General features: G+C 49.2%; 1 protein-coding gene across 1 annotated transcript in view; it reads left to right on the top strand.

Moving 5' to 3' along the window:
* Nucleotides 1–2,629: 2,629 nt before the first annotated feature.
* Nucleotides 2,630–24,941, top strand: part of LDLR (low density lipoprotein receptor) — a 44,818-nt gene continuing 22,506 nt past the window's right edge. The window contains exons 1-6 of the mRNA XM_030820826.1: nt 2,630–3,156; nt 14,047–14,169; nt 16,466–16,588; nt 19,038–19,418; nt 20,381–20,503; nt 21,209–21,331. Of these exons, the coding sequence (XP_030676686.1) occupies nt 3,090–3,156; nt 14,047–14,169; nt 16,466–16,588; nt 19,038–19,418; nt 20,381–20,503; nt 21,209–21,331 (940 nt within the window). The 5' untranslated portion in view covers nt 2,630–3,089. The remainder of the gene's footprint in view (nt 3,157–14,046; nt 14,170–16,465; nt 16,589–19,037; nt 19,419–20,380; nt 20,504–21,208; nt 21,332–24,941) is intronic.

Genomic DNA, 24,941 nt, shown 5'->3' with positions numbered 1-24,941 from the left:
TTTTTTTTCTTTTTTTTCAGAGGGAGTTTCCCTCTGTCACCCAGGCTGAAATGTAGTGGCGTGATCTCGGCCCACTGTAACCTCTACCTCCCAGGTTCAAGTGATTCTCCTGACTCAGCCTCCCAAGTAGCTGGGAATACAGGCGCCTGCTACCATGCCTGGCTAATTTTTGTAGTTTTAGTAGAAACAGGGTTTCGCCATGTTGGTCAGGCTGGTCTCAAACTCTTGACTTCAGGTGATCCACCTGCCTTGGCCTTCTGAAGTGCTGGGATTACAGGGCGTGAGCCACTGTGCCTGGCCATCTTAAATTTTTTTTTTTTTTTTTTTTTTGAGACAGAGTTTCACTCCGTCTCCCAGGCTGGAGTGCAGAGGACGCGATCTTGGTTCACTGCAAGCTCCACCTCCTGGGTTCACGCCATTCTCCTGCCTCAGCCTCCCGCGTAGCTGGGACTACAGGCCCGTAATTTTTTTGTATTTTTTTTAGTAGAGATGGGGTTTCAACTTGTTAGCCAGGATGGTCTCGATCTCCTGACCTCGTGATCCACCTGTCTCGGCCTCCCAAAATGCTGGCATTACAGGCGTGAGCCACCGCACCTGGCCTTAAATTTTTTTTTTAAGGGAAATCAAACCCAGTGATATTGGGCCAGCGCAGTGGCTCACACCTGTAATTCCAGCAATTTGGGAGGCTGAGGCAGGTGAATCACCTGAGGTCAGGAGTTTGAGACCAGCCTGGCAAACATGGCGAAACCCCGTCTCTACTAAAAATACGAAAATTAGCCAGGCGTAGTGGCATGCACCTGTAATCTCAGCTAATTGGGAAGCTGAGGCATGAGAATCGCTTGAACCTGGGAGCAGGATGTTGCAGTGAACCGATATCACGCTACTGCACTCCAGCCTGGGTGACAGAGCAAGACTCTGTCTCAAAAAAAAAAAAGAAAAAAATAATCCAGTGATACTTACTTTTTAAATATTTATTTACTTATTTTTTGCTTTAAGTTGAATTTTTAAATTTATCTTTATTTTTGAGACACAGTCTCACTCTGTCACCCAGGCTGGAGTGCAGTGGCGCAACCCCAGCTCACTGCAGCCTTGACCTCCCCGGCTCAAGCCATCCTCCTGCCTCAGCCTCCCGAGTAGCTGGTACTACAGGCACACACAACCATGTCCAGCTTATTTTTGTATTTTTTGTAGAGACAGGGTCCCACTGTGTTGCTCTGGCTGGCTTTGAACTCCTGGGCTCAAGTGATCCCCCCGCCTCACCCTCCCAAAGTGCTGGGATTACAGGCATGAGCCACCGCACCCAGCCTTCACTTTTTTGTTTAATGTTGCAAATGGCATAAGGAATGGGATTCAATGGGGACACATTTATAAATGTTGCAGCAGCTCCCAGAACTTGCCTATCCTTGTAAACTTCTCTAGGTGATTGCTAATTATTTCAATTTGACCTTGACACTGAGCCTGCCAAGTAGGTTCAAACATTTTGATGGCCCCTTTACAGGTTGGGAAAGCTAATTTATCTCTCCAAGGCCCAATTCTGAAACTGAGTCTTAACTGCCAAAAATTCTTATCAATTTCTTCTTCTGGGTTGGGCACAGTGGCTCATGCCTGTAATGCCAGCAATTTGAGAGGCATCATGATGCAAGAGGAAGAGGATTGTGTGAAGCTAGGAGTTCGGGACCAGCCTGGGCAACATAGTGAGACCCCCATCTATAAAAAAAAATTAAAAATTAGTTGGGCGTGGTGGTGCACTCCTGTGGTCCCAGCTATTGGGGAGGCTGAAGTGGGAGGATTCCTTGAGCCCAGGGTTGACGCTGCAGAGAGCTGTGATCACGCCACTGCATTCCAACCTGAGCGACAGCTGGAAATAATGATAAATACATAATAATTATTTTAAAAAATAAAAAATAATAAAAAAATTATTCTCCCTGATTAATCTCTTTTTTTTTTTTGTCCTTCTGAGAGTTCAATTTGTTCCTTTTCTGCCTCGTCTCCTAGGTTTCCCTAAAATCCTGCTGAGAGGTTAGCACTCCTTGCCAAAGTCAGTTTGTAAAACCCCAGAGAAATACAGCTCATTCCTGGGGGAACCACCAAGACTGCCCAGCCCTGTGTGGGGTTTAGGCAAGTTTCTCACACGTGCCTTTTTGGCAAGAGGCCTTTGGCAACCCCATGAGTCCCCAAAGAAACTCAATTCCAAAAGTTGGTCTCCACCAGCTGTCTGTGGCTTAGGGGGTCAAGTTCAACTGTGAAAGCCCTGTTTTGTTTTGATTTTGCTTTGAGGGAGAGGAAACTGCCCTTCTGTTTGTTCAACTCCTTCTCCTAAAGGGGGAAATCAATATTTACGTCCAGACTCCAGGTATCCGTACAATTGATTTTTCAGATGTTTATACTCATCCAAAGGCAGGATCCCACAAAACAAAAAATATTTTTTTTTGGCTGTAATTTTGTGAAGATTTTATTTAAATTCCTTATTGATCAGTGTTTATTAGGTGATTGGAATAACCATGTAAAAACAATATACAACAAAAGTAAGCTAAAAATCTATATACAATTCCTAGAAAGGAAAAGGCAAATATAGAGAGTGGCGGCAGTTCCCAACATTTCTAGTGTTTTCCTTTTGAGGCAGAGACGAGATTGGCATTAGGCTATTGGAGGATCTTGAAAGGATGTTGTTATCCTTCTGTGGACAACAACAACAAAATGTTAACAGTTAAACATCGAGAAATTTCAGGGGGATTTTCAGACGATGCGTTTCCAGTCGTGGGGGGGAGTCAGCTCTTCACCGGAGACCCAAATACAACAAATCAAGTCGTCTGCCCTGGCGACACTTTCGAAGGATTGGAGTGGGAATCAGAGCTTCACGGGTTAAAAAGCCGATGTCACATCGGCCGTTCGAAACTCCTCCTCTCGCAGTGAGGTGAAGACATTTGAAAATCACCCCACTGCAAACTCCTCCCCCTGCTAGAAACCTCACATTGAAATGCTGTAAATGACGTGGGCCTCCGAGTGCAATCGCGGGAAGCCAGGGTTTCCAGTAAGGGCACAGCGGGTCGTGATCCGGGTCGGGACACTGCCTGGCAGAGGCTGCGAGCATGGGGTCCTGGGGCTGGAAACTGCGCTGGACCGTCGCCTTGTTCCTCGCCGCGGCGGGGGCTGCAGGTAAGGCTTGCTCCAGGCGCCCGTATAGGGTGAGAGGGAGCCCCCGGGGGGACCCTTGGGAATTTATTTTTTTGGGTAAAAATAATCACTCCATCCCTGGGAGACTTGTGGGGTAATGGCACGGGGTCCTTCCCAAACGGCTGGAGGGGGCGCTGGAGGGGGGCGCTGAGGGGAGCGCGAGGGTCAGGAGGAGTCTGAGGGATTTAAGGGAAACGGGGCACGGCTGTCCCCCAAGTCTCCACCGGGTAAGGGACCCCATCTTCTTTGAGACGAGTCTAGCTCTGTCGCCCAGGATGGAGTGCAGTGGCATGACCTCGGCTCACTGCAACCTCCGCCTCCCGGGTTTAAGCGAGTCTCCTCTCTCAGCCTCCCGAATAGCTGGGATTACAGGCGCCCAACCACCACGCCCGGCTAATTTTTGTATTTTTAGTAGAGACGGGGTTTCACCATTTTGGCCAGGCTGGTCTCGAACTCCTTACGTCAGATGATCTGCCCGCCTCGGCCTCCCAAAGTGCTGGAATTACAGGCGTCAGCCACCGCGCCCGGCCGGGACCCTCTCTTCTAACTCAGAGCGGGGTGTGGGGACCTCCAGTCCTAAATGAAGGGATCACTCCCACCCTCGCCTTAAGTCCTTCTGGGGGCGAGGGCGACTGGAGACCCGGATGTCCAGCCTGGAGGTCCCCGCGGGCTCAGGGGTCCCGATCCGCTTTGCGCGACCCCAAGGCGCCACTGCCACCCTGAGTTGGGTGCAGTCCCCGAATTCCGCCGCGTGCTCCGGGACGGGGGCCACCCCTTCCCTCCCCTGCCCCGCCCCTTTGGCCCGCCCCCCGAATTTCATTGGGCGCAATCCGAACAGGCGACCCTCGAGCCACTCCCCTCGTCCAATGTGAGGCGGTGGAGGCGGAGGCGGGCGTCGGGAGGGCGGGGCTTGTGTACGAGCGGGGCGGGGCTGGCGCGGAAGTCTGAGCCTCACCTTGTCCGGGGCGAGGCGAACGCAGGGGAGAGGCCTCGCGTTCCTCCGCGGTTCCTGTCACAAAGGCGACGACAAGTCCCGGGTCCCCGGAGACGCCTTCGTGACATACACGAGTCGCCCTCCGTTAGCCTGGGCCCTCCCGGCGAAGGCCCCGGTTTCCGCTGTGCTCTGTGGCGATACCTCCGTCCCCACTTTGTCCTGGGGGACGCCCTCACCCCACCAGCCCCGATCAAGTTCACAGAGGGGCCCCCGGCCACCCTCAAGGCCTCGGTTCCTTCCGAGGTTGAAACGTTGCCTCAGAATCTCCCCTCCCCTCCCTGGTCTGCAGCCGAGATCTTCAGCCACGGTGGGGCAGCTACCCCCTCGGGACCGACCCCCTGGGGTGGCCTCGCTTCTTCAGAGGCTGTGAATGGCTTCGGTTCAGCTGTCCAAGGGGCGATTTTTCCTCTGGGTGAAATGGATTAGATTTTAGATTTGCACAAGAGGCTGGTTGGTGCATGATCCTGAGTTAGAACTTTTTAGGTGGCTTTAAATTAGTTGCAGAGAGACAGCCTCACCCTAGACAATAGCTACGTGGCCCTTTCGCTCCTGAGAACCAACCTAGCCTAGAAAAGGATTGGGATTGCCTGATGAACACAAGGATTGCAGGAAACTTTTTTTTTAATTGGCAAGGGGGTTGGCTTTGACTGGATGGAGAGCTTTGAACTGTCTTGAAATTCAGGCTGTAACTAACACACCGGTTTCCTCTGGGAGGCTAGAGAGGGAGGAAGGGTGTAATGAAATACGGATGATTGTTGTTTTATTTTTATTTATTTGTTTATTTTTAACTTTTTGTAGAGATGAGGGCTCGCTTTGTTGCTCAGGCTGGTCTTGAACTCCTGGCCTCAAGCGATCCTCCTACCTCAGCCTCCCAAAGTGTTGGGATTACAGGAGTGAGCCACCGCGCCCCACCAGGGATGATTATTATTGCAAACATTCTGCCACTCAGTTTTACAAAAGAAAGAGAGGCACTGGATTAACGTGTATTCCACTCACCAAACAACATCTTCCTTAAGAGAAAATGTTAAGGAAGTCTTAAGCAAGGCCTTGTTTGTTCATCACTTTAGTTTCTTTCTCACGGGATGGCTGAGAGTGTGATGTTTCCTCTGTTGTCAAGGAGACTACACCCCTGATGTTTTCCTCCAGACCTCTGAGAGCTCCGTGGTGTGTGTTTCTAGCACTTCTAGCTGCACCACCTCACGCTCTAGCTGGCTTCAAGGCATATCCAGGGGGGAGTTTCTTGTCCATTTCCTTTACAAAGGGAAGTTGTTGGAATCTGAGCCGCAAGCCTTCACTTAGATCAAAATCAGGCAACAGTGGTGAGCACAGCTCCAAACATGTCAATGACTCACCCAAACTCGAGTAAGGGAGTTGTCTGCTTTAGCAAGCCCCAGGGTGATTCCCTTGTCATTTCCGGAAATACCTATCTTCCTGGGAACAGTGAGAAAAAATAGGGAGACCTTTGTTGAGACAGAAAACCTGTAGGGGAATTCTGTTCCTCATTCCTGCTCTTATCTGTGAACTTCCTCCCTGATAAGATCCAATTCTAGATGGGTCGGTTGCTGCTTGCTTTGATGGGTGCTTTGATGGGCTTTTTAATTATTATTATTATTTTGATGGGCTTTTTGATGTCCCTTTTGCCTTCCACCCTCTGTCCTGACTGTCAAGCAAATAGCCTTTTGTTGCTAAGAGACTGCAGATGTAACCGACCAGCAGCAAACAGTGAAAGAGTCAGGCTCTCTCTTCCGGAAGCAAAATCAATTGCTGAGATCACTCTGGGGAAAATACTTACCTCATTTGGAAAGAAGCACTGATCAATTTCTTTCTTTTTTTTTTTTTTTTGAGTCAGAGTCTTGCTCTGTCACCCAGGCTGGAGTGCAATGGTGTAATCTCAGCTCACTGCAACCCCCGCCTCCCGGGTTCCAGCAATTCTCCTGCCTCAGCCTCCTGAGTAGCTGGGATTATAGGCACCAGCCACCACGTCCAGCTAATTTTTGTATTTGTAGTAGAGATGGGGTTTCACCATGTTGGCCAGGCTGTTCTCGAACTCTTGACCTCGTGATCCACCCGCCTCGGCCTCCCAAAGTCCAAGGATTACAGGCATGACCCACCGTGCCAGCTGATCAATTGATTTCTCATTCGTTTTCAGCTGGCTCTGTTCCCTTAAGCCAGGAGATTTTCGTTTGTTTGTTTCCCCTTCAAGGAAATGATTCTAGCTACAATTTTGATTTCCTTGTACAACTGTTTTCAGTAGCATGGGGAAAGAAAACATCGAAAGCATTCACCGCCTCATTTGTATGCTGGGGAAAAAAGCAGAAATGTGTATTCTCTTTTTCTGTTTCGATAACCTTGTGCCTGACTTGTCACTCGTGACTTGAGAGATCGGAGGGCTAGAGGACTAGAATTTATAGAGGTGTTTTTTTGGTTTGTTTATTTTTGTTTGAGTCTCCCAGGCTGGAGTGCAGTGGCGCAATCTCGGCTCACTGCAACCTCTGCCTCCCAGGTTCAAGCGATTCTTCTGCCTCAGCCTCCTGAGTAGCTGGGACTACAGGTGCCCGCCACCACAACCAGCTAATTTTTGTATTTTTTAGTAGAGACGGGGTTTCACCATATTGGTCAGGCTGGCCTCGAACTCCTGACCTCGTGATCTGCCCGCCTCAGCCTCCCAAAGTGCTGGGATTACAGGCTTGAGCCACTGCGCCCAGCCTTTTTGTGTTTTTGTTTTTTTGAGAGGAGCTCAGTGCTTTTTAGGCATCCCTAGCATGAGAAAATCTGGGGATCCATGCTCTAGTTTACTTCCTTTTTTTTTTTTTTGAGATGGAGTCTCGCTCTGTCACCCAGGCAATCTCAGCTCATTGCAACTTCCGCCTCCGGGGTTCAAGGGATTCTCGTGTCTCAGCCTCCTGGGTAGCTAGGATATGGGCACCCGCTACCATGCCTGGCTAATTTTGTACTTTTAGTAGAGACAGGGTTTTGCCATGTTGGCCAGGCTGGTCTCGAACTCCTGACCTCAGGTGAGCCACCCGCCTTGGCCTCCCAAGTGCTGAGATTACAGGCGTGAGCCACTGCACCTGGCCTAATTTGCTTTTCCTGAAATTCAAATGGTCTAATATGAAAAACGCCAACCTTGCTTGAAAGAATAAGAAAGAGGTGCAGTTTCGTTGAGCCGTTGACGTTTGGAACAGGACTGGTTTTGTCCCTTTGCTCGGGAAGGGCAGCAACTGTGAGGACAGCTCCCTCACGTGCTCTCACTCAGTACTATTCCGTTCCTGAGCCCTGTCCCCACTAGCTAGGCCAAGCAGGCTCATTTTGCAGGCAACTGCTCTCTGGCTGCGCCTGTTGCAGTAAAATCCCCCTTTATTTTTTGGAGGCAGGGTCTTGCCCTGTCGCTCAGGCTGAAGTGTGCAGTTATAGCTCACTGCAGCCTCCAGCTTCTGCACTCAACTGATCTTCCTCTCTCAGCCTCCTGAGTAGCTGGGACTACACGCACGTGTCACCACTCCCAGCTAAGTTTGTTTGTTTGTTTATTTATTTATTTATTTATTGAGATGGAGTTTTGCTCTTGTTGCCCAGGCTGGAGTGCAATGGTGCGATCTCGGCTCACTGCAATCTCCGCCTCCTGGTTCAAGCGATTCTCCTGCCTCATCCTTCTGAGTAGCTGGGATTACAGGCATGCGCCACCACGCCCGGCTAATTTTGTATTTTTCGTAGAGATGGGGTTTCTCCACGTTGGTTCAGGCTGTTCTCGAACTCCCAATCTCAGGTGATCCACCCGCCTCAGCCTCCCAAAGTGCTGGGATTATAGGCGTGAGCCGCCAAACCCGGCCACTCCCAGCTAAGTTTAAATTTTTTGTTTGTTTGTTTGTTTGTTTTTATTTTTTGAGACAGGGTCTCCCGCCCAGGCTGGAGCGCAGATCACTGCAGCCTCGACCTCCCAGGCTTAAGCCATCCTCCGCACTCAGCCTCCCAAGTAGCTGGGATTACAGGTGTGTGCCACTATGCTTGGCTAAGTTTTGTATTTTTTGTAGAGATGGGGGTCTCGCTTTGTTGCCCAGGTTGGTCTCAAACTCCTGGGCTCAAGCAGTCCTCCCTTCTCAGCCTCCCAAAGTGCTGGGGAAATCCACTTTTGAACCGTTGCTGGAGAGTTGCCCAGGTGAGAGATCACAGAAATAGGTCATCGTGGGGTCCTCCCCGTGGGTGCAGTCTTGAGCCACCTGTGGCCAGCAAATATTTGGAGAATAATAGTCAGGGAAGAGCTTGAGGTCCAGGGAAAGGTTTTGTTTTTCTTCAGGGAAAGGTTTTTATTGTTCTTTATCCCGCCTTAAAGGACCTTCAGGTGTTACTGACATTCCCGGTCTACCCAGTGGCACATTTAGTTTGTAAGCTGGGCCCTCGTACAGAGGTAGGGAGGTGAGAGCACTGGATTAGTGGTCACCAAAGCTGCCGTCACCTAGTGGGGTGATCAGAGGCTCCTCCCTTAAGATCTTGATTGCCAATGCCTCTGGCCCAACTTTCCTTTTTATTTATCGCAAGCCTCCTGGAATCTCAATTGCTTTTTGCCCACCCAGTGTGTCAGCACAAGAAATGAGTCATTTCCTCCTTTAAGCACAATTGAAATTGAGCTGTGAGTCAGTGGGGTGTGTACGATATTGTCAAAGCACCTCCACTGAGACATCCCAGACAGATCTGTAGTTGGGCAAGAGAATTATCAGAGTTTGTGACCACAGCAGATTCCAAAGCTCAACTCATTTTCTTCTCTCTTCCTTCCCTTTTTTCTTTTCTTCTTTTTTTTTTTTTTTTTTTTGACAGAGTCCCGCTCTGTTGCCCAGGCTGGAGTGCAGTGGCACAATCTGGGCTCACTGCAGCCCCTGCCTCCTGGGTTCAAATGATTCTCGTGTTTCAGCCTCCTGAGTAGCTGCAATTACAGGCATTCGGGTACCAGTGATTCTCCTGCCTCAGCCACCTGAGCAGCTGGGATTACAGGCGCCCGCCACCACGCCCGGCTAATTTTTGTATTTTTAGTAGAGACGGGGTTTCACCATGTTGGCCAGGCTGGTCTCGAACTCCTGAACTCAGGTGATCCGCCCACTTCGGCCTCCCAAAGTGCTGAGATTACAGATGTGAGTCACTGCGCCCAGCCTGTTCTGTTCTTTAATTCTCAAAACACCCTCTAGGAAGTAGAGACTGCCATTCTCCTCCATTTTACAGATCAGGAGACTGAGTCCCAGAAGGATTTTAAGTCAGTTACCCAAGTCGTTCTAGTTAAATGGCCTGGAAAGCCACTGAAGCCCAGGATTGTCTATCTAACCCCCTTACTACTCTGACTTTCAGGGAATCCACATGAATGTGGTGGGTCAACCATCAAAGTTGAAATAGATAAAGGGAGGCCGGGCGCGGTGGCTCACGCTTGTAATCCCAGCACTTTGGGAGGCCGAGGCGGGCGGATCATGAGGTCAGGAGATCGAGACCACGGTGAAACCCCGTCTCTACTAAAAATACAAAAAATTAGCCGGGCGTGGTGGCGGGCGCCTGTAGTCCCAGCTACTCGGAGAGGCTGAGGCAGGAGAATGGCGTGAACCCGGGAGGCGGAGCTTGCAGTGAGCCGAGATCGCGCCACTGCACTCCAGCCTGGGTGACAGAGCGAGACTCCGTCTCAAAAAAAAAAAAAAAAAAAGAAAAGAAAACGAACGAAATAGATAAAGGGGGCTAAAGGGGGCTGGATGCAGTGGCTCATGCCTGTAATCCTAGCACTTTGGGAGGCTGAGATGGGTGGGTGGATCACTTGAGCCCAGGAGTTTCAGACCAGCCTGGGCAACATAGTGAGACCCCTGTCTCTGCAAAAAATAAATAAAAAGTTAGCTGAGTGTGATGGTGCACCCCTCTAGTCACAGTTGTTCAGTTAGGCTTAGGCAGGAGGATCGCATGAACCTGGGAGGTGGAGGCTGCCGTGAGCCTCAGTCATGCCACTGCACTCCAAGCTGGGTGACAGAATGAGACTGTGTCCAAAAGAGAAAGAAAAAAAGACATAGACACGTCTTTTAAAGTTAGGTTGTATGTTAATTACCTACAACTCAGTTTCAACTGTGCTTAAAGGAGGAAATGACTCATTTCTTGCTACATATCAAATTAGCCCAAAACGTAGTGGCTTAAAACAACACATTTATGATTTCTCAGTTTTTGTGTGTCAGGAATTTGGAAGCAGCACAGCTAGATGGTTCCAGCTCAGGGTCTCTCATGAGGTTGCAATCAAAATATTGGCAGGAGAGAAAAACATATTTTCAGAAGCTGCAGGCAAAGGAAGGCTTGGCTGGGGTTGAAGGATCCACTTCCAAGATGGCGCACTCAGTGGCTCTTGGCTGGAGGCCTCAGTTCCCTGCTGTGCGGAGCTCTCCCTTCAGCTGCTTGAGTGGACTCAAGACATGCAGCTGGCCTCCCCTGGAGCAGTCGATCCAACAATGAGCGTGGCCATGAACTAGGCTCAGAAGCCACTCCCTGTCATCTCTATATTTTCCTATCAGAAGCAAGTCATTAAAAGTCCAGTGCCACTCCAGGGGAGAAGAATTAGGCTCTGCCTTCTGAAAGGGTTATCACAGAAGATGCGGTCATATATCCTTTTTTTAAAATTATTCTTTTTTTTGTTTTGTAGAAATGGGGTCTTGATATGTTGCCTAGGCCAGTCTGGAACTCCTGGGCTCAAACAATCCTGTCTCTGCCTCCCAAAGTGTTGGGATTACAGGCGTGAGCCACTGCACCTGGCCATGTGGTCATATTTTCTTTTTCTTTTTTTTTTTTTGAGACAGAGTCTGTTGCCCAGGCTGGAGTATGGTGCCGTGATCTCGGTTCACTGCAACCTCCGCCTCCCGGGTTCAAGCGATTCTCCTGCCTCAGCCTCCTGAGTAGCTGGGATTACAGGTGCCCGCCAACAAGCTCGGCTCATTTTTTTAGTAGAGATGGGGTTTCACCATGTTTGCCAGGATGGTCTCGATCTCCTGATCTGGTGATCCGCCCGCCTCGGCCTCCCAAAGATTCAATCATCGATCAGAACTTATCGATGTACATATGTAGCTAGGCACGGTGGCTCGTGCCTGTAATCCCAGCTACTTGGAAGGGTTAAGGCAGGAGAATCTCTTGAACCTGGGAGGCAGAGGTTACAGTGAGTCAAGATCATACCATTGCATTCCAGTCTGGGCAACAGAATGAGACTCTGTCTCAAAAACAGGAAAACAAACCCTTGTATGTGATTTTCCTGGACAGCATCTGTTACATCTTCACAAAGATAAAAAGTCAGACTTGGCTTGGCCTGGTGGCTCACACCTGTAATCCCAGCACTGAGAGGCTGAGGCAGGCAGATCACTTGAGGTCAGGAATTTGAGACCAGCCTGGGCAGCATGGTGAAACCCCGTCTCTACAGAAAATACAAAAATTAGCCAGGTGTGGTGGCACGCGCCTGTATTCCCAGCTACTCAGGAAGCTAAGGCAGGAGAATCACTTGAACCCAGAGGTGGAGGTTTGCAGTGAGCTGAGACTGCGCCATTGCACTCCAGCCCAGGAGACAGAGCGAGACTGTGTCAAAAAGAAAATAAAATTAAAAAAAAAGGCAGATTTTTTTTCTTCTTGGTATTGTTACATTATTATACTAATAATAAGTGCATAGTGCACGCTGAGATAAGCAATCATAATTTGTTATTGCGGCCGGGCACGGTGGCTCCTGCGTATAATCCCAGCACTTTGGTCAGGAGTTCAAGGCCAGCCTGGTCAATATAGTGAAACTCCATCTCTACTAAAATACAAGAAATTACCCCGGCATGGTGGCAGTTGCTGGTGATCCCCAGCTACTTGGGAGGCTGAGGAGAATCGCTTGAACCTGGGAAGCAGAAGTTGCCGTGAGCCAAGATTGCACCACTGCACTCTAGCCCGGGCGACAGAGTGAGACTCTGTCTAAAAAAAAAATAAATAATGATAATAATTTGTTATTGCCTTTATTGCCTTAGTTTACATAGGGAATCAAAGTTTATACTTTGGTTTATAAAAGTTGCTTGATCTTTCATAGAAAGGCGTTAGAAGGCCCAGAGTAGTGACTAATGCCTGTAATCCCAGCATATTGGGAGGCTGAGGAGGGAGGATCACTTTAGGAGTTTGAGACCAGCCTAGGCAACATAGTGAGACCTTGTCTCTACAAAAAATTCCAACATTAGCTGGGCATGGTGGCATGTGCCTGTAGTCCCATTTATTTGGGAGGCTGAGGCAGGAAGATCACTTGAGCCCACGAGGTTCAATCCAGGTTGCAGTAAGCCATGATCCTGCCACTGCACTCCTGTTTGGGTAAGAGAGCGAAGCTATGTCTCAAAAAAAGAAAAAAAATGTATTCTACATCCAAATTTAATATATAAAATTAAACACAGGCCGAGTGTGATGGCATACACCTATAATCACAACACTTTGGGAGGCTGAGGTGGGAGGATTGCTTGAAACCAAGAGTTCAAGACCAGCCTAGGTAGCATAGTAAGACCCCATCTCTACAAAAAGTAGAAAAATTAGCTGAGCATGGTGGTGAGTGCTTTTAGTCCCAACTACTTAGGGGGCTGAGATGGGAAGATTGCCTGAGCCTGAGTTTGAGGCTGCAGTGGGCCATGATCGCTCCACTGATCGCTCTAGAGTGAGACCCTATCTCAAAAAAAAAGAAAATAGAAGAAAACTAAATACATTCAATAAGACTTTGATCTCTTTTCCAAGGTGTAAATATATTTTGGGAAATTTTCCAAACAGTTATTTTGTTCTTATTTTAATGTAATAATACAAGTCTTGGTTTTCTAAGGAAAAGTTTTCTCTTATTATATCTTTTGTTAATGTTTCTCTCCCATTTCTTTTGATCTGATCTTCAGATACATGATTATCTTCACTGCTAAATTTGCGTTCTGGCCTCCACATTTATAATTTCTCATAATTCTTTATCTAAGTATTTCTTCCCTAACTACTGAAGAAAACTCAAGTTTTCTTCCACCTTAATGATTATGCTGTGTCTGTGAGTTTTCTTCATGACTGTTTACTGTACAAGTTTTTTGGTTTTGCTTTTTTAATGGTCAGGAGGATAGAACAACACAGGTTTTGTTTGTTTTGTTTTAACTTTTAAAAAGTTATAATAGATAAAGGGTCTCACTATGTTGTCAAGGCTGATCTCATACTCCTGGGCTCAAGAATCCACCCACCTCTGCCTCCCAAAGTGCTGGGATTACAGTCATGAGCCAACGTGCCTGGGCAGTACAGGTTTTTTTTTGAGATGGAGTTTTGTTCCTGTTGCCCAGGCTGGAGTGCAATGGCACCATCTCGGCTCACCACAACCTCCGCCTCCTGGGCTGAAGTGATTCTCCTGCCTCAGCCTCCTGAGTAGCTGGGATTACAGGCATGTGCCACCACGCCCAGCTAATTTTGTATTTTGGTCAGGCTAGTCTCGAACTCCTGACCTCAGGTGATCTGCCCACCTCAGCCTCCCAAAGTGTTGTGATTACAGGCGTGAGCCACCACGCCTAGCCATAGTACAGATTTTTAATATGCTAAATACTCTTCCTTTCTTTATTAATGTGCATGGAAGTTCTAATATTTTTTTTCCCATACCCCAGAGAGTCCATATTTTGGAATCAACAACATTAGCCTTTGTTGACAAGTGTCTGTCTTGGGTTTCTTCTTTGTGTCCTCCACTGTATTTTGGGGTTCATAAAATTTCATTTGCTGTGCTTGCTTAATTCCCTGGGAATCAGACTGTTCCTGATCAGATGACATTTCTGGTTAATTCTTTAGTTGGCAGGAAACAGACACAGGAAACGTGGTCAGTTTCTGATTCTGGCGTTGAGTAGACCCTTTCTCCTTTTCCTCTCTCTCAGTGGGCGACAGATGTGAAAGAAACGAGTTCCAGTGCCAAGATGGGAAATGCATCTCCTACAAGTGGGTCTGCGATGGCAGCGCTGAGTGCCAGGATGGCTCTGATGAGTCCCAGGAGACGTGCTGTGAGTCCCCTTTGGGCATGATACGCATTTTTTTTTTTTTTTTTTTTTGTAATAGAGACAGGGTCTTACCATGTTGGCCAGGCTGGTCTTGAATTTCTGGTCTCAAGTGATCCGCTGGCTTTGGCCTCCCAAAGTGCTGGGATTACAGGCACCACGCCTGGCCTGTGACACGATTCTTAACCCCTTTTTGATGATGGCAGCTGGAAAAGTGGCCAGTGGATTTTGATGTATTCGATCATGAATTAGGAGGTGGGGAGAGAATGAATTATTGGAGCTTTCCTTAAAGCCATTAAATGGCTCTATTGTTTTTTCAATTGATGTGAATTTCACATAACATGAAATTAACCAGCTCAGTGGCATTAATACATTTGCATTGCTGTGTGGCCACCACCTCTATCTTGTTCCAAAACTTTGCATAACCTAATGTCTATTTTTTTTTGTTTTTTTTTTGAGACGGAGTCTCGCTCTGTTGCCCAGGCTGGCGTGCAGTGGCGTGATCTTGGCTCACTGCAACCTCCGCCTCCCAGGTTCACGCCATCCTCCTGCCTCAGCCTCCCAAGTGACTGGGACTACAGGCACCTGCCACCACACCTGGATAATTTTTTGTATCTTTAGTAGAGACGGGGTTTCACCATGTTAGCCGGGATGGTCTCGATCTCCTGACCTCGTGATCCACCCGCCTCGGCCTCCCAAAGTGCTGGGATTACAGGCATGAGCCACTGCGCCCGGCCTATTTTTTTTTTTTTAAGAGATGGAGTCTAATTCTGTTGCCCAGGCTGGAGTCCATTGGCACAATCATACTTCACTGCAGCCTTGACCTCTTGGGCTCAAGCGATTCTCTCGCTTCAACCTCCCAAAGTATTGAGATTACAGGTGTGAGCCACCGCACTCAGCCTAATGTCCAATTTTTAACAAGCTCCATTTAAATGCCCTCTGTTTTGACCCATAAAGGGGTAGGCTTGGCCGGGCAAAATGGCTTGTGTCTGTAGTCCCAGCTACTTGGGAGGCTGAGGCAGAAAGCCAGAAAGATTGCTTTATAAAGCCCAGGAGTTAGAGGGCCACCTGGGTGACACAGCTAGACCCCATTTCTTTTTTTTTTGAGATGGAGTCTTGCTCTGTTACCCAGGCTGGAGTGCAGTGGCGCGATCTCGGCTCACTGCAAGCTGTGCCTCCCAGGTTCACGCCGTTTTCCTGCCTCAGCCTCCCGAGTAGCTGGGACTACAGGCGCCCACTACCACACCCAGCTAATTTTTTGTATTTTTAGTAGAGACGGGGTTTCGCCATGTTAGCCAGGATGGTCTCAATCTCCTGACCTCGTGATCCGCCAGCTTTGGCCTCCCAAAGTGCTGGGATTACAGGCGTGAGCCACTGAGCCCGGCCCATATATATATATTTTTTTAATGGGAGACCAGGCATGGTGGCTTATGCCTAGAATCCTAGCACTTTGGGAGGCTGAGGTGGGCGGATCACTTGAGGCCATGAGTTTGAGACCAGCCTGCTCAACATGATGAAACTTCATCTCTACTAAAAAAAAAAGTGGGATTAGGTTGGGCGCAGTGGCTCACGCCTGTAATCCCAGCACCTTCAGAGGCCAAGGCGGGTGGATCACGAGGTCAGGAGATCGAGACCATCTGGCTAACATGGTGAAACCCCGTCTCTACTAAAAAATACAAAAAATTAGCCAGGCGTTGGGGCGGGCGCCTGCAGTCCCAGCTACTAGGGAGGCTGAGGCAGGAGAATGGCGTGAACCCAGGAGGCGGAGCTTGCAGTGAGCCGAGATGGTGCCACTGCACTCCAGCCTGGGCGACAGAGCAAGACTCTGTCTCAAAAAAAAAAAAAAAAAAGTGGGATTGACATTTTCTTCAAAGTTCTGGGGCTTTCCTTTGCAAAGACAGGATTGGCAAGGCCAGTGGGTCTTTGTGTGTGTGTGTGTGTGTGTGTGTGTGTGTGTGTGTGTGTGTGTGTGTGACAGAGTCTCACTCTGCCGCCCAGGCTGGAGTGAAATGGCAGGATCTCGGCTCACCGAAACCTCCTCCTCCCAGGTTAAAGTGATTCTCCTGCCTCAGCCTCCCGAGTAGCTGGAATTACAGGCGCCCGCCACCACACCCAGCTAATTTTTGTATTTTTAGTAGATACAGGGTTTCACCATATTGGCCAGGCTGGTCTTGAACCCTTGACCTCAGGTGATCCACCCGCCTTGGCCTCCCAAAGTGCTGGGATTACAGGCGTGAGCCACAGTGCTCGGCCTCAGTGGGTCTTTTCTTTGAGTGACAGTTCAATCCTGTCTCTTCTGTAGTGTCTGTCACCTGCAAATCCGGGGACTTCAGCTGTGGGGGCCGTGTCAACCGCTGCATTCCTCAGTTCTGGAGGTGCGATGGTCAAGTGGACTGCGAGAATGGCTCAGACGAGCAAGGCTGTCGTAAGTGTGGCCCTGCCTTTGCTATTGAGCCCATCTGGGTCCTGGGGAGTGGTCTGACTTTGTCTCTATGGGGTCCTGCTCAAGCTGCAAGGCAGCTGCCCCTAACTGGGCTCCATCTCTTGGGGGCTCATACCCAGCCTCTTCTGCTCTTTAAATCCCCCCTTGACCAGGAGGCATTACAAAGTGGGGATGGTGCTACCTCTTCGGGTTTGTCACGCACAGTCAGGGAGGCCGTCCCTGCCGAGGGCTAGCCACCTGGCACACACACTGGCAAGCCACTGTGATCCCCGCTGGTCGTGATCCCCATGATCCCGTGATCCCCACCCCGTGAGGCTGAACACATAGTGACACTTGCTAGCCAAGCCTCAATGACCCACGTAACATGAACGGGAAAAAGCCAGAAAATTCTGCCAAGGAGCAAGGCCAAGAATCCCAAAGGGAAATGGACTTTGAAGCTGGGCGTCTTCTTGGCTGTCTTAATACAAGTGGCACATCCAAATCCAAAAACCCAAAATTCAAAGTCTTGAGCACCCGAAATTCTGAAACGTCTTGAGCACTGACCTTTAGAAGGAAATGCTTATTGGAGCATTTTGGATTTCGGATTTTTACCACTAAGTGTGGAGTCCTAATTAGGAAAAAAGCCAGGCTGGCCGAACCAAGGGAAAGCAATAAAAGAAGGCAGATAGGGTCGGGCATGGTGGCTCACCCCTGTAATCCCAGCCCTTTGAGAGGCTGAGGCGGGTGGATCACCTGAGGTCAGGAGTTCGAGAGCAGCCTGGCCAACATGGTGAAACCCCATCTCTACTAAAAATACAAAAACTAGCCAGGTGTGGTGGCGCGTGCCTGTAATCCCAGCTACTCAGGAGGCTGAGACAGAAGAATCACTTGAACCTGGGAGGCAGAGGTTGCAGTGAGCCAATATCGCGCCACTGCACTCCAGCCTGGGGGACAAGAGCGAAATTCTGTCTCAAAAAAAAAAAAAAAAAGAAGAAGAAGAAGGCAGACAAACTATGTAAGTCTGCCTTTCTTCATGGTCCAGAACACACAACCATCCTGTGTAAATAACTCCTTATCTTCCTGTGCCCAGCTATCACCAAACACCTCGGCTGATAGAAAATTGCAAGTTAGCTCACTGCAACCTTGGCATTATAAGTACTGCACAAAGCCCTCTTCAGCACACAGCACAAGCACCATTCTATAAAATCTCCAGCAAGTGGCCGGGTGCGGTGGCTCACACCTGTAATCCCAGCACTTTGGGAGACTGAGGTGGGCGGACCACCTGAGGTCAGGAGTTTGAGACCAGCCTGGCCAACATGGTGAAACCCTGTCTCTATTAAAAATACAAAAAAATTAGCCAGGCGTGGTGGCAGGTGCCTGTAATCCCAGCTACTTGGAAGGCTGAGGCAGGAGAATCGCTTGAACCCGGAGGCGGAGGTTGCAGTGAGCCGAGATCATGCCATCGCACTCCAGCCTGGGGGACAAGAGTGAGACTTCGACTCAAAAAAAAAAAAAAAAAAAATTCCCAGCAAGCCTTTGTCTTCTGGCAGTCAGCTCCTCTCTTGCTGACCTGCTTGTTGCTTTCTTGCAAGGTATTTTCCTATCTACTTTCTGGAATAAATCTGTCTTTCTGTACTTACAACTGCCTTTTTAAAAATTTCTTTCTTTCTTTTTCGAGATGGAGTCTCACTCTGTTGCCCAGGCTGGAGTTCAGTGGTGCAATCTCAGCTCACTGCAACCTCTACCTACTGGGTTCGAGCGATTCTCCTGCCTCAGCTTCCCGAGTAGCTGGGATTACAGGTGTGCACCAGCACGCCAGGCTAATTTTTGTATTTTTAGTAGAGACAGGGTTTCACCACGTTGGCCAAGGTGGTCTTGAACTCCTGACCTCAAGTGATCCTCCCATGTCAGCCTCCCAAAGCGCTAGGATTACGGCCATGAGCCACCGAGGCCGGCTGCACCTACAACTGTCTTGATAAATTCTTACCCCCACACCACTGGCCCAGATAGCCAATGCTCACCCACAACATTAAGGATATTCCAAATTTAAAACATTCCAAAATCAGAAAAATATTCCAAACCTGAAAATATTCCAAAATAAAAAAAAAATTCAAAATCCAAAACACTTCTGGTCCCAAGCATTTTAGAGAAGGGATACTCAACCCAAAATAAGGACAGCAATTCTACCAATGGTGCTACCATCTTGCAGGCCTCAGTTTAACAGCTTTACGCCTATTAACACACCAGTCCTCATAGCAGTGCTGGGAGATGTATACAGATGAGGAAACTGAGGCACCGAGAGGGCAGTGGTTCAGAGTCCATGGCCCCTGACTGCTCCCCAGCCCGCCTCTCCAGGGGCCTGGCCTCACTGTGGCAGTGTTCCCGGCTATAGAATGGGCTGGTGTCGGGAGACTTCACGGTGACGGTGGTCTCGGCCCATCCATCCCTGCAGCCCCCAGGACGTGCTCCCAGGACGAGTTTCGCTGCCACGATGGGAAGTGCATCTATCGGCAGTTCGTCTGTGACTCAGACCAGGACTGCTTGGACGGCTCGGACGAGGCCTCCTGCCCGGTGCTCACCTGCGGCCCCGCCAGCTTCCAGTGCAACAGCTCCACCTGCATCCCCCAGCTGTGGGCCTGCGACAATGATCCCGACTGCGAAGATGGCTCAGATGAGTGGCCGCAGCGCTGTGGGGGTCTTGACGTGTTCCAAGGGGACAGTGGCCCCTGCTCAGCCTTCGAGTTCCACTGTCGAAGCGGCGAGTGCATCCACTCCAGCTGGCGCTGTGACGGTGGCCCCGACTGCAAGGACAAATCTGACGAGGAGAACTGCGGTATGGGCAGGGCCGGGGGCGGGGGTGGGGCGTTCTATCACCTGTCCCTGGGCTCCCCCAGATGTGGTTTGTGCAGTGATTTAGGCGCTGAAGTGGATTTCGAACAACATGCCAAGAAAATATTCCCATTTCATGTTTTTTCTTTTCTTTCTTTTTTTTTGTTTTTGAGATGGAGTCTCACTCTGTGATTTTTTTTTCATCTCTAAATTTCCTGCAACCATATGGCCACCATGAGGCCCCAGGCCGGCCGATGGTTCCTGTTAGCTTATTGGGAAATCACTGTTTGGAAGGTGCTGGTTGTTTTTTGTTGTTTGTGTTTTGTTTTTGTTTTTTGTTTTTTTTTGAGACGGAGTCTCCCTCTGTCTCCAGGCTGGAGTGCAGTGGCGCGATCAGCTCACTGCAACCTCCGCTTCCTGGGTTTAAGCTATTCTCCTGCCTCAGCCTCCGAAGTAGCTCGGATTACAGGCATGTGCCACCACCTCCGGCTATTTTTTTTTCTATTTAGTAGAGATGGGGTTTCACCATGTTATTCAGGCTAGTCATGAACTCTTGACCTCAGGTGATCCACCCGCCTTGGCCTCCCAAAGTGCTGGGATTACAGGCGTGCACTGCTGCACCCAGCCTTTTTTTGTTTTTTTGAGACAGGGTCTTGCTGTCACCCAGGCTGAAATAAAGTGGCACGATTATGGCTCACTGAGGCCTTGATCTCCTTGGCTCAAGCGATCCTCCCACTTCAGCCTCTCAAGCAGTTGGAACCACAGGCTGTACCACCAAGCCTGGCCAATTTTTTTGTACAGACACAGGCTGGTCTTGAACTCCTGGGCTCAATCAATCCTCCTGCCTTGGCCTCCCAAAGTGCTGGGATTCCAGGCATGAGCTGCTGCACCCAGCTAAAGGCCCTGCTTCTTTTTCTCTGGTTGTCTTTTCTTGAGAAAATTTTCACACTCTGTCCTGTTTTCCAGCTGTGGCTACCTGTCGCCCTGACGAATTCCAGTGCTCTGATGGAACCTGCATCCATGGCAGCCGGCAGTGTGACCGAGAATATGACTGCAAGGACATGAGCGATGAAGTTGGCTGCATTAACGGTGAGCGCTGGCCATCTGGTTTTCCATCCCCCATTCTCTGTGCCTTGCTGCTTGCAAATGATTTGTGAAGCCAGAGGGCGCTTCCCTGGTCAGCTCTGCACCAGCTGTGTGTCTGTGGGCAAGTGACTTGACTTCCCAGAGCCTCACTTCCTTTTGTTTTGAGACGGAGTCTCGCTCTGACACCCAGGCTGGAGTGCTGTGGTGCAATCACAGCTCACGGCAGCCTCTTCCTCTAGTGTTCCAGTGATTCTCCTGCCTCAGCCTCCCGAGTAGCTGAGATTAAAGGCGTACACCACCACGCCCGGCTAATTTTTTGTATTTTTATTAGAGACAGGGTTTCTCCATATTGGCCAGGCTGGTCTTGAACTCCTGGCCTCAGGTGATCCACCCGACTCGACCTCCCAAAGTGCTGAGATTATAGGTGTGAGCCACCGCGCCAGGCCTAATTTTTTTGTATTTTTAGTAGAGATGTGGTTTTGCCATATTGCCCAGGCTGGTCTCGAACTCCTGGGCTCAAGCGATCTGCCTGCCTTGGCCTCCCAAAGTGCTGGGATTACAGGCACAAACCACCATGCCTGATGCGTTTGCTTAATGAATCCATTTGCATGCGTTCTTAGGCGAATAAACTATTATATGAATGAGTGCCAAGCAGGCTGCAGCTCAGACATACCTGACCTTCCTCCTTCCTCTCTCTGGCTCTCACAGTGACACTCTGCGAAGGACCCAACAAGTTCAAGTGTCACAGCGGCGAATGCATCACCCTGGACAAAGTCTGCAACATGGCTAGAGACTGCCAGGACTGGTCAGATGAACCCATCAAGGAGTGCGGTGAGTCTTGCTGCAGGTGGCTTGCAGAACTTGTGGGGAGCCAGGAATGGGGCTGAGACATGAGTGCTGTAGTGTTTTGCGAACTCCACTCTGCCCAGCCTGTGCAAAGGGCTCCTTTTTTCATTTTGAGACAGTCTCGCACGGTCGCCCAGGCTGGAGCGCAATGGCGAGATCCTGGCTCACTGCAACCTCTGCCTCCCGGGTTCAAGTGATTCTCCTGCCTCAGCCTCCTGAGTAGCAGGTATTACAGGCGCCCACCACCAAGCCCGGCTAATTTTTTGTATTTTTAGTAGAGATAGGGTTTCACTATGTTGGCCAGGCTGGTGTTGAAATCCTGACCTCATGATCCGCCCACCTCGGCCTCCCAAAGTGCTGGGGTTACAGGCGTGACCCACCCCATGCAAAAAAATTAAAAAATGAAGCGATGCTGGGCGCAATGGCTCACGCCTGTAATCCCAGCACTTTGGGAAGCCGAGGCAGGCAGATCACCAGGGCAGGAGATTGAGACCATCCTGGCTAATACGGTGACACCACATCTCTACTAAAACTACAAAAAATTAGCCAGGTGTGGTGGCGGGCACCTGTGATCCCAGCTACTCAGGAGGCTGAGGCAGGAGAATCGCTTGAACCTGGGAGGCAGAGGTTGCAGTGAGCCGGGATCGCACCATTGCACTCCAGCCTGGGCGACAGAGTGAGACTCTGTCTCAAAAAAAAAAAAAAAACAAAGAAGCGAATTCTGAAATACATGAATTCTTTTCCTTGGGTGCCTGCTTCTGTCTTGAGGTCTGTTGTTGTTGTTTTGAAACAGAGTCTTGCTCTGTTGCCCAGGCTGGAGTGCAGTGGCGTGATCTTGGCTCACCACAACCTCCACCTCCCAGGTTCAAGCGATTCTTCTGCTTCAGCCTCCTGAGTAGCTGGGACTATAGCTGAATGCCACCTTGCCGGGCTAATTTTTGTATTTTTAGTAGAGATGGGGTTTCACCATGTTGGCCAGGCTGGCCTCGAACTCCTGACCTCAAGTGATCTGCCCGCCTCCTGAAGTGTGGGGATTACAGGCGTTAGCCACCTCGTCCTGGTGAGGGTTTTTTTTTTTTCCCAACCCTCTGTGGTGGATGCTGAAAGACCATATTAGGATAACTGTACTGTATAGAGAAGGCAGTGGCAAGTTTTCTCTGTCATATACCAGAGTGGGCTTGGGCACGGTGGCACACTCCTGTCATCTCAGCTAATCAGGAGGCTGAGGAAGGAGGATCGCTTGGGCCCAGGAGTTGGAGACTGTAGTGAGCTGTGATCACACCACCACACTTCAATCTGGGCAACAGAGCAAGAGACCCTACCTCTAAAAAAAGTAAATATTTTGGACACTGTGGGCCATACGATCTCTGGTGCAGTTCCTCAACATGGCTGTTGGGTGAACACAACCACGCACAGAACGCAAACCAATACATGTGGCTGTGGGCCCAGAAAATGTTATTTATGGACACTGAAATTGGAATTTTTTTTTTTTTTTTTTTTTTTGAGACGGAGTCTCGCTCTGTCGCCCAGGCTGGAGTGCAGTGGCACAATCTCGGCTCACTGCAAGCTCCGCCTCCCGGGTTCACGCCATTCTCCTGCCTCAGCCTCTCCGAGTAGCTGGGACTACAGGCGCCCGCCACCACGCCTGGCTAATTTTTTGTATTTTTAGTAGAGACGGGGTTTCACCGTGGTCTCGATCTCCTGACCTCGCGATCCGCCCGCCTCGGCCTCCCAAAGTGCTGGGATTACAAGCGTGAGCCACCGCGCCCGGCCTGGAATTTCATATAACTGTTTTGTGTCGTGAAAATGATTTTCCCTTTTTATTTTTATTTTTCTTCTCAGGTATTTAAATATGTAAAAGCCATTTTTAGGCCTGGCGGGATGGTTCACGGCTGTAATCCCAGCACTTTGGGAGGTCGAGGCGGGAGGATCATGAGGTCAGGAGATCAAGACCATCCTGGCTAACACGTTGAAACCCCGTCTCTACTAAAAATACAAAAAATTAGCCAGGCGTGGTGGCGCATGTCTGTAGTCCCAGCTGCTCGGGAGGCTGAGGCAGGAGAATCGCTTGAACGCAGGAGGCGGAGGTTGTAGTGAGCTGAGGTTGCACCACTGCACTCCAGCCTGAGCGACAGAGTGAGAGTCCGTCTCAAACAAAAACATGTTTGCCTATGCTGGCCTTGAACTCCTGGGCTCAAGCTATCTGCCTGCCTTGGTCTCCCAAAGTTCTGGGATTACAGGCATGAGCTACAGCACCCGGACTTTTGTTGTTTTATATCTATATATCTATATATAGATATATAAAACTATTGTTTTCTATATATCTATCTATCTATACATATCTATATCTATATCTAGATATAGATATAAAACTGTTGTTTTTTATATATATCTATATAACTTGTTTTATATATAAATATATATATAACCTGTTTTATATATAAATATATATATAACTTGTTTTATATATATAAACTACAGTAAAAAACATGTAACATAAAATTTACTTTTTTTTTATTATTATTATACTTTAGGTTTTAGGGTACATGTGCACAATGTGCAGGTTTGTTACATACGTATCCATGTGCCATGTTGTTTTGCTGCACCCATTAACTCGTCATTTAGCATTAGGTATATCTCCTAATGCTGTCCCTTCCCCCTTCCCACCAAACTTTACCTTCTTAAACCTTATTAAGTGCACAGTTCTGTGCCATTAGCACATTCACACTATTGTACAACATCACAACCACCATCTCCAGAACTCTTTTTTTTTTAATTCTTTTTGAGACAGTCTCACTCGTCGCACAGGCTGGAGTGCAATGGTGCGATCTTGGTTCACTGCAACCTCCACCTACCAGGTTCAAGCAATTCTCCTGCCTCAGCCTCCTCAGTAGCTGGGATTACAGGTGCCTGCCACCACGCCTAGCTAATTTTTGTATTTTCAGTAGAGATGGACTGCGTTTCATCATGTTGGCCAGGCTGGTCTCGAACTCCTGACCTCAAGTGATCCTCCCACCTCAGCCTCCCAAAGTGCTGGGAATACAGGCATAAGGCACTGCGCCCAGCCCTAGAACTCTTTTATCTTCCCAAACTGAAGCTCTGTTCCCATGAAACACTCACTCTCCATCCCCTCCCCAACTCCTGGCACCCACCATTCTACTTTCTGTCCCTATGAATGTGATGGCTCTAGGGACCTCCTTTTAGTGGAATCAGACAGCATTTTCCTTTTTTGACCAGCTTATTTCACTGAGCCAAGTGCGGTGGCACACGCTTGTAATCCCAAAACTTTGGGAGACCGAGGCGGGCACATCACCTGAGGTCAGGAGTTCGAGACCAGCCTGGCCAACGTGGTGAAACCCCATCTCTAGTAAAAATACAAAAAATCAGCCTGTCATGGTGGCGGGCGCCTGTAATCCCAGCTACTCAGGAGGCTGAGGCAGGAGAATCGCTTGAACCCGAGAGGCAGAGTTCGCAGTGAGCCGAGATCGTGCCATTGCACTCCAGCCTGAGCAACAAGAGTGAAACTCCGTCTCTGCTAAAAATACAAAAAAATTAGCCAGGCATGGTGGCGCATGCCTATAGTCCCAGCTACTCG

This window comes from Nomascus leucogenys, chromosome 10 (genome assembly GCF_006542625.1).
Source record: "Nomascus leucogenys isolate Asia chromosome 10, Asia_NLE_v1, whole genome shotgun sequence".
NCBI lineage: Eukaryota > Metazoa > Chordata > Mammalia > Primates > Hylobatidae > Nomascus > Nomascus leucogenys.
The sequence above is the reverse complement of the archived record's forward strand: the minus strand, read 5'-3'. Positions and strand labels throughout refer to the sequence as shown.